Source organism: Cebus imitator, unplaced genomic scaffold (genome assembly GCF_001604975.1).
Source record: "Cebus imitator isolate Cc_AM_T3 unplaced genomic scaffold, Cebus_imitator-1.0 Scaffold224, whole genome shotgun sequence".
Lineage (NCBI taxonomy): Eukaryota > Metazoa > Chordata > Mammalia > Primates > Cebidae > Cebus > Cebus imitator.
In genome coordinates, this window is record NW_016107539.1 from 3,481,011 (window position 1) to 3,494,659 (window position 13,649).

Genomic DNA, 13,649 nt, shown 5'->3' on the forward strand with positions numbered 1-13,649 from the left:
GCTCACTGCAACCTCCACCTCCCGGGCTCAAGCAATTGTCCTGTCTCAGCCTCCTGAGTAGTTAGGATTACAGGTGCCTGCCACCATGCCCAGCTAATTTTTGTATTATTAGTAGAGACTGGGTTTCACCAAGTTGGCCAGGCTGATCTCAAGCTCCTGGTCTCAGGTGATCCGCTCGCCTCGGTTTCCCTAAGTGTTGAGATGAGAGCACTGAGCCACCGTGTCTGGCCAGATTTTACTTTTAACCACTCTTAATTCCCAAAGAAGACTACAGAAAGCTTGTTACTTAGAATTTGTGTATACAAAAGCAATCCCCAAAACACATGTGTTTGCAAAACCTAAACGTGGTGATGAGGTCCAGGAGATCACTCCAGACCTTCTCTCTGCAGCTGCAGACACAGAGGGTGTGAAGGGTGGCCCTTTACCTGATTTGAAAATGGTGTCCCAGGCCAGGGTGTGGTCCTGCCAGACCTTGGTGTTGAGGCTCTTGTGCAGCTCAACTGGAGTGACCATCATTCTCCCAAACGTGCTCATCATCTGAGAGAAATGCAAACCCTTTTTTATTCTGAATTATCCTTCTCTCAAAGACAACTTACATTCTGGAAGAGGGGCATTGTAAACCACAGCACCCTGCACTTTTTGAAAGGCTGGAATTACAAGGATGCCCCGGCTCTCTCTGCACTGGTCCCGGGAGCAATGCCCATACCCCACTGCCAGCTCCTTTCAATATGGAAAGTAGTATGGGGGATGATTTCCCACTGGATGTGTCGGGTTAAAATTGTAATCTTATGACCCAATTGTAAAAAAAAAAAAAAAAAGAGGGAAAACTATAACTTTCATATTCACTTCAATTTCTAATAATTTCCAAACCTCAGTCATTTCCAAACCAATTTCACAGCGTTTATCTTATTGACACATCACCCAAACTATTCAAAAAGGTAAAATCTGAAAAATTTCGGGCTCTTTTTAAAAAGCATTTTTAATCGACTGATTTTTAATTAAAATAGTGATTTTAACCATGCCTAAACCAAGAAATAATGGACTTAATGTGCTTCTTTATGGTACGTGCATATACGCAGGGCTTTCCAACCCCCAGGCTATGAACCAGTACTGGCCAATGGCCTGCTGGGAATTGGGCCACGAAGCAGGAGGTGGTCAGCGGGCCAGCAAGGGTTACCACCTGAGCTCTGCCTCCTGCCAGCTCAATGGCTGCTTTAGATTGTTGCAGGAGTGCAAACGCTGTTGTGAACTGCCCGTGCAAGGGACCTAGGTAGGGAATCTAGGTAGATTCTCCTTATGAGAATCTAATGCCTGATGATCTGTCACTGTCTCCTCTCACCCCAAGATGGGACTTACTCATTGCAAGAAAACAAGCTCAGGGCTTCCACTGATTCTACATTATGGTGAGTACGTAATAATAATGGAAATAGAGTGCACAGTAAATGTAATTTGCTTGAATTATCCTCCCTTCCTGCCCCTCCCCCACCACCCTGCCCCATCCATAAAAAAATTTTCTTCCATAAGACTGGTCCCTGGTGCCAGAAAGGTTAGAGACAGCTGCATATATGCACATAAAATGAACACTTAACTATTGAAATAAAATATGTGTGTATGCCATGTTTTGGGAAACACTGAAGTTCTGTAAAAATAAATCTGTAAAACATCAGTCAAGGAAACTGCTCGCCTAAAGAGGCTGCTTACTGTTTTGATGGCCGTGATGAAGTTCACAGCTTCGTCCCCCGTATTCTTCTGGAGAAGCCCAAATCTCTTCTCATACAACACGAGGCAGATACCTGTTATTTAAAATAATCATCACTTTTCACAATCACAGCAATGCTGGAGTCTGTGCTTAGCTGGCTATTAAAGACAGTTCTATGCCTCTTAAAAGTGCGGGATTTTCTGAGAAAAGGCAATAGTCCAAAAATATCAAGAAAAAGCAAAGAGTCTGAGAGAAGGGGGGCACAATCACTCTCCTCTTTTTCTGGAAATGATCTCCAGGTCCAATGACTCATCACCTTAGAACATCCTGCTCAGAGATCCACTGTGCTGAGTCACAGCAGTCACATAGGAGATCCAGGGGCCCTAGCAAAGGTGCTGCTGGGTCAGGTCTGTGCTATGCCTCGAACTCAGCTGGGTTTTTAGAGTCACTTATTGGATTCTATTGCCGGCCCTAATCGTTTGGAAGCCATTCACCAGAGGAAGAGAAGGGAAGGAAATAATTAGGTTCCAAACACCTATTACCTGCCAGGTACTGGGCTAGGACTTCATATAGAGTTTTTTCTTCCATCTCATCATTTTATTTAGAAGAAACCTTTTAAAAATAAAATTCCCAACTCTTCATTTCAAAACTTTGTACCTACAGAAAACCTGAAGGAGTGGTAACATGAAAACCTGTATCCTCTGACCTCATCAACATTTTGCGGCCATTTCTTTCTCTTTGTGTGTATGTATGCGTACAAGTGTATATGTGATTGTGTGTGCTGAAACATTTGGAAATAATTTTGAGCTCTCAGGACACTTCGCAATTAGATAACTTAGCAATAATGTCCCAAGAATAAAGCATTCTCCTACATAAACACAGTGTGATTAACATCCCTAAGAACATTAGCGGCCATTTCATAGAAAATCTACTGTGTCCCATTTTAAAATGTTCCCCATTGTCCTAAAAATTATCTCCTGTAAACTTTTTTTTAAAAGAGGACACAGGGTGGAGGATGGTGGTTCACACCTGTAATCTTAGCTCTTTAGGAGCCTGGGGCAGGCAGATTGCTTGAGCCCAGGAGTTTGAGAACAGCTTGGGCAACATGATAGAAACCTGCCTGTACAAAAAATAAAACATTAGCGAGGCATGGTAACATGTGCCTGTAATCCCAGCTACTCTGGAGGCTGAGGCAGGAGAATCGCTTGAACCCAGGAGGTGGAGGTTACAGTGAGCCGAGATCACGTCACTGCACTCCAGCCTGGGGGCAGAGTGAGACTCTGTCTCAAATAATAAAAAGAAAGTTACTTATTTTTTTATTAATCTATTATGGCAGTGATTCTGACCTTGAATTTATGGAAGTGTTATAGGTTTTCCTTCTATCCCTCCCATCAGCAGCCACAGTGATCCTCCCAGCAAATCTGCCCATATCATACTGCTGCTAAAAACATCCCACAGCTCCGGTTACTTCCCGGCTCAAATGCAAACTCCCACCCATGCAGCCCTCCGTGAGCTGGCTGCCGGCCCTCTCCCAGCCTCCGTCCCCTCCCACACGCCTCTCTTACAGGATATGCTTCATTCATTCTGAACTTCTGCAAAGACACTCTCCTTCCTCCCTTTTCACCTGGTGAGCTCCTACTGAACCATCAGGTCTGAGCTGAGAGGCCCCATCTCCGTGAAGCCACCTCTGCCCGTGTCTGGCTTAGGCAGCCCTCTCCCGTTCTCCCACAGCCCTGAATGTCCTCAGCCAGGTGCTCTCCCGCCTCATCACAGTTGACTCCCCTCCTGCCTGCGCCCCCATGGGCAGTGAGCTCTTCCACAGTGATCCTTGAAGAAACCGGTCATGCCCTCCCTCCCTTGCTTGCCCCCTCTGAATCAGACTAGGGGCAAAGTCTTGCCGGGACCTATCAGATGCCTGCCTTCTTTCTGACCTCATCTTGTTTCACAGCCTCCCCTTCGTCCCAGCTTGTTCATCGTGATCCACTCACACCAGCACCTTGCAGCTCCTCAGACACTGCGTTCATGCTTCCACCTCCCGGCATCTGCGCTTGCTGTCTCTGCTGCCTGGGATGCCTGGAACAGCCTTCTACAGGAACCCTCGTGATTCACTCCTTCCCTTCCTTTAGGACTTACCTCACATGCCTCCTTAACTAAAAAGGATTTGCATATCTTTCATGCTCTTTCTTTCTTCTTTTTCTTTCGTTCTCCTTCCTTCCTTTCTTTCTCTCTCTTTCTCCTTCCTTCCTTCCTTCCTTCCTTCTTTCTTTCTTTTTCTTTCTTTCTCTCTTTCTTTCTTTTTTTTTCCAGTTTCCTCCCTCCCTCCCTCCCTTCCCCTCTCCCTCCCTCCCTTCCTCCCTTCCTTCCTTCCTTCCTTCCTTCCTTCCTCCCCTCCCTCCCTCCCTCCCTCCCTCCCTCCCTTCCTTCCTTCCTTCCTTCCTTCCTTCCTTCCTTCCCTCCCTCCCTCCCTCCTTCCTTCCCTCCTTCCTTCCTTCCTTCCCTCCTTCCTTCTGCCCTTCCCTCCTTCCCTTCCTTCCTCCTTTTTCTCTCTCTCTTTTCTCCCCTCCTTCCCTCCCTCCCTTCTCTTTCTCTCTCTGGGGTCTCAGTCCATCACCCAGACTGGAATGCGGTGGCACAATCACGCCTTCACTTCTGCTTTGACTTCCCAGGGTCAAGCAATCCTCCCACCTCAGCCTCCCGAGTAGCTGGGACTACAGGCATGTGCCACCACACCTGACTAATTTTTGTATTTTTTGTAGAGACAAGGTTTTGCTGTGTTGCCCAAGCGGGGCTCAGATTCCTGGGCTGGCCTCAAGTGATCTGCCCACCTCAGCCTCCCAAAGTCCTGGGATTACAGGCATGAGCCACCGTACCTGGCTTTCATGCCTCTTAACTCCCTTTCTCTTTCCTTTACTCCTTGGAAGGGTATGTTTTAAAATGTGTTTACTTGTTGACTATCGCCTTGTCTAGCATATAAGCTCCCCAAGGGCAGGGAGGTTATCTGTTTTGTTCCTCGTCGTATCCCTAGTACCTGGCACAGTGCCAGACACACAGCCAGTGTTCAACAAATGTTTGTTGTATGACTTCATAAACAATCCATAGTTCAAGGCATAACTTAAGCACATAAAAGAAGCATGAAAAGGGCTGCTATGGCCTCTCCCTAGGCAGCAATAATGCATGATTACAGAGGGTTGCCAACAGAGCCGTGTTTCACTCTGAAAATCACCTGCAAAATCAATGAGCAAGACTGTAGTGGCAACTCACTTTCAAGTGACCATTTGTTCAGTTCACTGTACAAGTCTTCAATGTGTCCTTTTTCATCACAGAGCTCATCTATTCTGCCCATAAAATCAGCCAAGACCTTCAAAGAAAACAACCACAAAAGACACATTTTAAAGATGTTGAAGGAAAACAAAGGTTCAAAGCTCACTGAACTAACTTTAGGCCTTGCTCCGTCGTATATTCACAGGCCATCATGTTATTCATCCTGAAGTCATGCTAATTATATACTCTCCCTGGGAACCCACCTTATCCCCTAAGGACCTTGTCCTGGGTTATTTCCTGAGCTTTTTCTGAAGCCACCCTGAAGCTTACGTTTCAGCTTTTGATCTAAAAATAATTCTGGCAATTTAAGAAAAGAAAAACGTTTTTTTTCCTAATCAGAATGGGGGAATAAACCACAAAGGAATCAGCCAAATGTCCCTGTTAGCCCAGCATCTCAAGGACTGTGAATCGGCAGCTATCCTGAGGTGCCCTTCCACATCTGTACAAGCAAACGTCTCTTTATTGGTTGGTGGTTGTGTTAAGCATGTTGAATTTGGAGCCAGAAGATCTACCAATTCTGGACGCAGCTCCTTCCCTGAGTAGTCTATGACCTTGGGACAGTCACATAAGACCTTTGGATGCCAGTTTCATAAACCAGTTTTCAATTATGAATGCCTCACATTTAATGAGGTCCACATGGTACCCAACACTGTACAAAGTGTATTGGCTGATCCTCCCAGCAACGCCATGAGGTAGTAGGTACTGTCATTACTCATTTCCCATGTAATAGATGAGAAAGCTGAGGCTTAAAGGGGCCAAGTCGCTCACTTGTGGACAAAGAGCTGATAAGTTGCCATCCTGGACCCTACCAAGAGCTGGTCTGATCATAAAGTCCACACATGTGGACTTAGTTTGCATGTTTAGTTTGCCCCCATAGTGCATTTAAAAGTACTTTGTTACCATTAGAAAAAACAAGAGGTTTCATATGAATGTATGGATTTGCCACTAATGGTTTAAAATGTAAATAACAATTACGGAACTTGGTGACTCGAGGTCTGCATTCCTACATGGCCACCCTTTGCTGGCACTGGGGCTGCTGTCCCTCCTAGGAGGGGCATGCACTGTCATGTTTCCTACAATTTTCACTGGGTCTGCCTTATTATTTTATATTAGTCATGTGGCCCCTGGAAGCTTCTGAGTTTGCAAACCTTCACCTATGTGATCCCATCTGTGGCCACATCCAGTTCAAAATAAACATCCAAAGTTAATGGAGGTAAAAAGAGACTACTATATGCTTAAAACCCCCTTTGACTCCATGTTGGCTAAGGGATAATGTCCAAACGTTTTAGTAGAATTCAAAAATATTGTTAAGATCTGTCCAGTATCATTTCAGAGAAAGCCTTACATCAGCTATACTAAATGACTGATTCTCTGAACACAACATGTCATTTCATGCCTCCTGATTTTCAGAAGGCTCTTCTCTCTGCCGTCACGCCTTCCTCCACCTTCTTTGCTTTCAGATTCCTACTCTTCCTGCAAAACCCAGCTCAAGTATCACAGCTTAAGAACTTTACAAGGTTATCTCATTTAATTCTCACAGCAAACCCATGGAGTGGGAACAGTTACTCCCATTATGTAGATGAGGAAACGGAGACTTAGGGAAGTTGAGTGACATCGCCAGTTCTCATAGCCAGGGAGTGGAAGGCTGGGGCTTAAATCCAAGGCTGTAGAATACCAAAGTCTATGTTCCTCATTTCTCCCTCATTGTGATATGACTTTAAAAAAGGCTGAAGGGCTGGACACGGTGGCTCACGCCAGTAATCCCAGCACTTTGGGAGGCAGAGGCAAGCAGATCACGAGGTCAGGAGTTTGAGACCAGCCTGACCAACATGGTGGAACCCCATCTCTACTAAAAATACAAAAATTAGTTGGGTGTGGTGGTGGGTAACTGTAGTCCCAACTACTCAGGAGGCTGAGGCAGGAGAATCACTCTTCCACCTGGGAGGCAGAGGTTGCAGTGAGCCGAGACTGTACCACTGCACTCCAGCCTGGGCAACAGAGTGAGACATCATCTCAAAAGAAAAAAAAAAACCAAAAACAGAGCGTGAAGGATAGAGAAATATTGGTGGGGAGTAGGTTGTAGAAGGAATGGAGAGAAAGAGAAGACGCCCTTAAATCATCCGAATTGCATTCTTTTTTCTCTGTACTTTGTGGCTGTGACTTGGAGCTCTATTAATATCCCCATGTCCCCAGGAGCCCCAGGAAAGCTGGCCCCAGCCTGCAAACCTCGTTGATTTTGTTGTCCAGCTTCATCACTTCCACTGGTTTCATTAATTTCTTTTGAAAGGCGCTCCGGACCCGCTGCCAGTCTTCACCTTCCCTGTGAGAGAAGCAGAAATACATTTAGAGCACATTGAAAAGAAAAGAAGGGAGATGCAGAAATACCTCCAGCTGCAACTTCAGGAATAACACAATCAAACACTGAGAATCATGCTAGAAATAGCCAGAGAATATGAACATTAGAATATTTGGGGCAAAATAGTGATCATATTTTGACAATCGTTTGGCAATAGGATGAAAAGGCATCTTTCCTCCTAGTCAAAGATTGCACCAGAAAGTTGAAGTCCAGATAATCTGGGTTCAGGGATTTTGAGGTGTCTCTGCAGGGAATGGGAGCTGGGAGGCCAGAGGCTAGTTCCTAGCAGTGAAAGGGGGCATGTGAACACCCCATCACCAGCAACTCTGATCTGTTTGAGGAAAGAATCTTGTATTCTTTCAACTCATTGGTGTGGAGTTCATATTTGCAAAATACCTCAGAATAAGAATTTTACCATCACCTCCAAATAATAACATACAGCCAGAGATTCACTGGAGTAGTAAAAAGCCTCTTGCAATCATGCGGTTGTATGCACCTGCCCCGTAGCATACCACACAGAGTGATGCACTGTGCATTAATACGGTTTTTAATTCCAGTAATTATATCCTGGAAAATATAACTATTAGGCATTACGATGGGGGGGGGGGTAAATAAAGGTGCTAATTTGTTAAATGCTAACAACTAAAAAGCAGAAGAATCCTATCCCATTGTAGCATTTATCTACCTAAAATACAACTTTGACATCCCTCCTGATTCAAATTTTACAAGTAGAAAGGCATGACCCCCAATCCTTTGCAGAAAAGGTTACTGTAAAAAGCAAAAGAGGTTAACTTCTGGTTTTTGAGCTTGCAAGGCATTTCAGGGAGTTTTAAGGGCTAATTTTGTTTGTGTAAGGTGTTTGCCCCGTAAGCTAACTTCACAACATCATCCTGCCCAGGGATCTGAACACCACAGTTTGTACAACCCTGTTTTGGCGTTTCTTTGATGGAAGGGTGTGGCCCTGCCCTCTTGCCAGAGAGAACGCAGGTGTCCGGTGCACAGCACGGCTTTTTAATGGACCGACTCTAATCTACACAAGAGCTCAGGGTTGCAGTCGTCCCGGACCGGGGCTTTGGTATCCGCCCTGCCTAAGAAGAGTCCAACCCCAGGGAACTCTACTCCCGCCTCTTCGCAATTTCCAGGCGCTGTCAGGTTCATCAGGCGCGGCCGCGAGCTCGGGTCCCTCGGTTTGGACTCACAGGATCAGCAGCCCGTAGCCTTCTTTGCGGTAGTCGCGATAGGCCTTCCATGGTTTGATCTCCAGCCGCTGCGGGTGCGCGCTCTCAGTGCGGTACAGCGCTTCCAGCAGGCACGGCGAGCCCAGGTGCACCGACTCAAAGGAACCCAGCTTCATGCGGAAAATCTTGCCGTACTTCTTGTGGTACTCCGCCTGCAGCGGGCCCGGCACAGCGCGGAGTCAGCGCGCATCCTCCGCGGTCCCCCAAGCGCTTCTCCCTCCTCCCGCCTCCTTCCTCCTCGGGGACCGGGGACCCTCGCTGCCCAGACGCCAAAGCGCACTGTGCGCCAGAGCTGTGCACCTCGGGGAAGGTTTGGTGCGCCACTGGGAGGGCGGAACAGGGAGGAGAAAGGGAATCAGGGGCGCAAAAATGTATTTACCAGGGTGTCGTGCTGTTTCTTGAGCCCTCCTTTCCAGAGAATCTGCAGCAGGCTGCCCAGCAGTGGCCAGTTGGTGGGGCCTGGCAGGGCGGCCGCGTTCTGGGTCTCGCCACCAGCTGTCAGCGGACAGACCGGCACCTCTCGTGGCTGAGAAGGTGTGCACGCCGCAGAGGTCACGGGTCTGGGAGGCTGCCTCAGACTTCGCTGCTGCTGCAGGAGGGAGGCGAGCGAGCGGCTCTTGCTGATGGGGGAGCTCATGGCAGCGGGGGACACTGGGGTGTGGGAAGGCACCGGGATGGGGTGGGGCGAGGTGGGTACTAGGCACTGGTGGGATCTGGGGGCTTAATGATTCTGGGAAGGGGAGGCAAAGAGGGCCGGCTGGTGTGATGGAGCGGGGTGAGGCGGGACCGGGCAGAAAGGATCTAGGCGAGGATGCTCGACGGTGCACCGTGCGGCAGCCTCAGAGCGTTGGTGCCTCCTTGTGCTGGCCGTAGGGGCTGGGGACCTCTTGGAAAGGGAAAGCTGGGAGTCCTCCTGTTGGTCTGCAAGTCTGACTTCTAAGGTCTGGCTGGAACCGCAGGGAGGAGGTGTCAAGGAGGGTAGGTGAGATGTTGCTGGCGCCGCGTTCCTTCCGGTCCCTCTCCAAGTTGTCGTGCCCGGGGACCTTGCATTTATGGAGACAGGGCATGCTCTGGGTGGCCAATGAGCACTCAGAGGAGGGCGGAGTGGCCCCCAGCTGGCCAGGTTCCGAGGGAAAGACGCGGGACCCAGGGGAGGGGGTGGAAGGAGGATGGAGTCAGCGAGGTGATCGAGGGCATCCGCGCCTCGGGTCACCGGGGTGCTTGCTGATAGCCGGGCGCGGGAGGTGGGGTGGGGTGGGGGCCGCAGACTCCACCCCGGAGGTAACCCCCGGGAAGGCACGCGAAGCCCGAAGCCCGGAGTTCATCGGGTTTACGCCGAACGCGCCTCCCTGCCCTCCCCCCGCGGGCAGGATCCGGCAGTGGCAGCGGTGGTTGCCGCCCGGTGCTTGCACAATCGCGATGCCGGGCGGGCGAGGTCCCGGAGTGCGGGCCCGGGAAAGCGGCTGGCGTCTGCCAGGAGCCTGGAGAGCCCGCGCACCTCCCGGGAGCCAGATCCCGCAACCTGGACTGAAGTTTTGTTTTGGAGAAATTTTGGCTTTCTGCGTCTCTCAGAGTGAGGAGGATCTGAGTCTTACTGAAATGCACCCCAAGAGGAGACTTTTGGGTCTTGAGCGAGAAGGGGAGTTTGTAGAATTTCCTTCCTGCTGTTTCATGTCTGGTTGTTTTGCAGATTAAATGAATGAACGCACGTAAAGCAGCAACAACGGAGCGCTGTCCATAGTCACCAGTCACCAAAAATTAGCTGCTGGTGTTCCTTCTTTAGGAAGTTAGGAAATGCGCCTTGGAGAGGGTGGCTTGAAGTTAAGAAATGCGCCTTGGAGAGGGTGGCTTGTACCAGCGACGCTTGAATTCAGGCTGGGCCACCTTCCCTATGTCCACCGCCCGTCTCTGTTCTTGTACAACGACGAGCTTGTGAAAAGGAGGGGTACACAGAGCTCGAGACCACCGTCCCCAATGCCCACCCCCACCCCCACCCCCACCCCAAGGTGCGTCCTAGGCAGGCCCAGTGACAAACATACACAACTTCTAGAATCATCCGGGCCGGCAAGAGAGCCCGCTTTGCTAATTCAGGAAGGGAAGTTGGAGATTTTTGTTGATGGTTTTAAAGTGGCTTGAATCCTTTCAACCTGATCCGATACAAAACTACCACTAGCCAAGGAAGAGAGAAGGGACGTTCTGTTTCCTTGCCCTGCTTGTCAGTCACGTGTCTCTGTCATTTTTTGCCCCGAGTGTTGGCAAATCTTTCCCTGGTAAATTCTTTTGTAAGTCTCTAGTTTGTTTCTTAAAAATCTTTTGCAGCCCGACTTGAGCTTGAACACCATAATTTTTGATTTGTCAGGAGGGGTTAATGACTGTCTATGTTAGTAAAAATAATAGCTATTGATACATACTATAATTTATGCATGATACCTATTTATATATACATTATATACTATATATGATGCAGCAGCAGCATACACCAGATTGTATGTTATATGCAATATACACTAAATATATGTAATATAGTATAGGCGGCATACTGGATGTACATCCATATGTTTTATAAGATTCTTATGAAATCTTTCTAGGGCTTATGATAAGTTAGGCACTGAACTAGACATTTTATGTCAGTTTTCCCATTTAGTTCTCGTCTCAGCCCAATGCCAATAAAATGAAATAAAATAAAAAACAAAAAAATACCAAAGACAAAAAAACCCTTGACTCTTGACTTTTACAATTGGCTCAGGTGGGATTCAGACTCAATATTTTCTGATTCTAGGCCGGGCCCTACATTATACACCCCTATACATCATGCTATGTTACGTCACTTTTTCTTAAACCAGAATGTCTCAGAATATTGGAAGTATTTCTCAAATGAGAATTATCACCAAGAGGAAAGTCGGTGGGTCCAGAACGCCTACCATGTCAGTACGCGTGAGAGAAATGTTGTATGTGCTGATGGTGTTGCAAAAGAGTAGCTCTGGCTGGGTGCGGCGATTCACGCCTGTAATCCCAGCACTTTGGGAGATGGAGGTGGGTGGATTACCTGAGGTCAGGAGCTTGAAACCAGCCTGGCCAACATGGTGAAACCTCATTTATACCAAAAATACAAAAATTAGCCGGGCATGGTGGTGCATGCCTGTAATCCCAGCTACTTTGGAGGTTGCAGTGAACTGAGATTGTACCACTTCACTCCAACCTGGGCGGTAGAGTGAGACTCTCTAAAAAAGAAAGGAAAAAAAAAAAAAAAAAAGAATAGCTCTAAATAGAAGTTCTACGTTGTTCGCCACTGAGTGCCTTGCTTCTGGTGCGGTGTTTGGACACAGTGAATGGCTGTATTGATATTTCAGCCATTGGGTCATTTTCCCACTTATTCTTTCTTTTCCTTGTCTTTTGGCAGGTATGCACAAGGAGAAGAGGAAATCATTTCAGACTTGCTAGGTTTTTTAAGAGTTTCGTGCTATGTTGCTTTGTATATTCTAAATAGATATTTAAATGTATGGGCAATCATTAGTTACATGGTAGCCAAAAAGAAAATTCCTATTCCAGGGATATATTTTCTCATGTTCAATGGAGAAAAATCCCCAGTAATTTTTAGATTGAATCGCAGAGAAAAACAAGACTTTCTTTGAAACTTCATTGACCTCAATACGTACCTGTCCTTGGGAAGTACGGTTAAATTCAAAAGGACTATTTTTGATCCCACTTCCAGGAACTCACTATTCCTCATTTGTCCTCATCCTTCACTCACTACTTTGCTCTGTGAGTCATCCGGACAGGGATCCTGTCGGGAATTACTAATGAGAGATCTTGAAATGCCTCATAAATGACTGCCATCATTACTGAGACTGGCTCAGGCCCTCTATTTTGTTCTGGGAAATCTTATCAAGTCCTGGAATGGATCATTATACTTCAGCCCTCATATCAAGGGACCACCCATGGCAACATGTATGTGTGAGTTCACACACCTGTGTCCACATGTGTAATGAGGGTGGGGTGGAGGAGTGTGTAGGAGTGCAAGGGCTGGTTTCTCTGCACTGGAAAATGCAAAACCCTTTCAAGTAGATGCAATAGTAATATAGCTTTGTGCTTAAAACTGCCTAGGCCTGGCGTGGTGATTCACGCCTGTAATCCCAGCACTTTGGGAGGCTGAGGCAGGTGGATAACTTGAAGCCAGGAGTTCAAGACCAGTCTGGCCAACATGATGAAACCCTATCTCTACTAAAAAATACAGAAATTAGCCAGGTGTGTTGGCAGATGCCTGTAATCCCAGCTACTTGGGAGGCTGAGACAGGAGAATTAGCTGAACCTGAGAGGCAGAGGTTGCAGTGAGCCAAGATCATGTCACTGCACTTTATCCTGGGTGACAGAGTGAGACTCCATCTCAAAAAAACAAAATCTTTGCCTAAACTGGGGTGTGAGTACTAGATCCACTTTCTGATTGTGGAAACCTGGAGGACTTACTTGTCACATCTGTTGAATGGGCAGTGTTGCAAGTAACCTCACAGTAAAGGTCAAGCCTCATGGAAACAGGAGTAGTAATAATAGCCAATTTCATGCCTTGCTGTGAGAATACTGCATTTAAAGTTCCTAGCACAGCAAAGTGCCCAGCAAATATTACCTTGTAGCATTACTGTATTGCATACCTTGTTTCTTGCCAAGTCCATAGAAGGGAGGCAACTTAGATGTCTCCATTATTATACTTTTGTGTTCAACTCAATAGTTGCAATTGACTCAGGAAACTGTATACTTGAATAAAGCCAAGGGAAGATTAGCAGTGAAATGCTGGTAAATTCAAACCCCAGCTCAGCTACTGTGCAGCCAGAAAAACTGGGGATGACTTACTCGTTTACAACGTGGTTGTCTCAGCCTTAGTTTCCTCATCTCAAAAGTGGTAATCAGGACAGGCACAGTGGCTCACATCTGTAACCCCAGCACTCTGGGAGATGAAGGCAGGGGGCTCACCTGAGGTCAGAGTTCGAGACCAACCTGGCCAACATGGCAAAACTCTGTCTCTACTAAAAAAACAAAAATT

General features: G+C 47.3%; 1 protein-coding gene across 1 annotated transcript in view; it reads right to left on the minus strand.

Annotated features, from left to right (window-relative positions):
• The window catches only part of CYP24A1 (cytochrome P450 family 24 subfamily A member 1), a 16,276-nt gene extending 7,016 nt beyond the window's left edge, over positions 1–9,260 (minus strand). The window contains exons 1-6 of the mRNA XM_017496901.2: positions 8,994–9,260; positions 8,576–8,766; positions 7,247–7,340; positions 4,961–5,057; positions 1,702–1,793; positions 426–537 (exon numbers count right to left, since the gene is read on the minus strand). Of these exons, the coding sequence (XP_017352390.1) occupies positions 426–537; positions 1,702–1,793; positions 4,961–5,057; positions 7,247–7,340; positions 8,576–8,766; positions 8,994–9,251 (844 nt within the window). The 5' untranslated portion in view covers positions 9,252–9,260. The remainder of the gene's footprint in view (positions 1–425; positions 538–1,701; positions 1,794–4,960; positions 5,058–7,246; positions 7,341–8,575; positions 8,767–8,993) is intronic.
• Between the last annotated feature and the right edge of the window lie 4,389 nt (positions 9,261–13,649).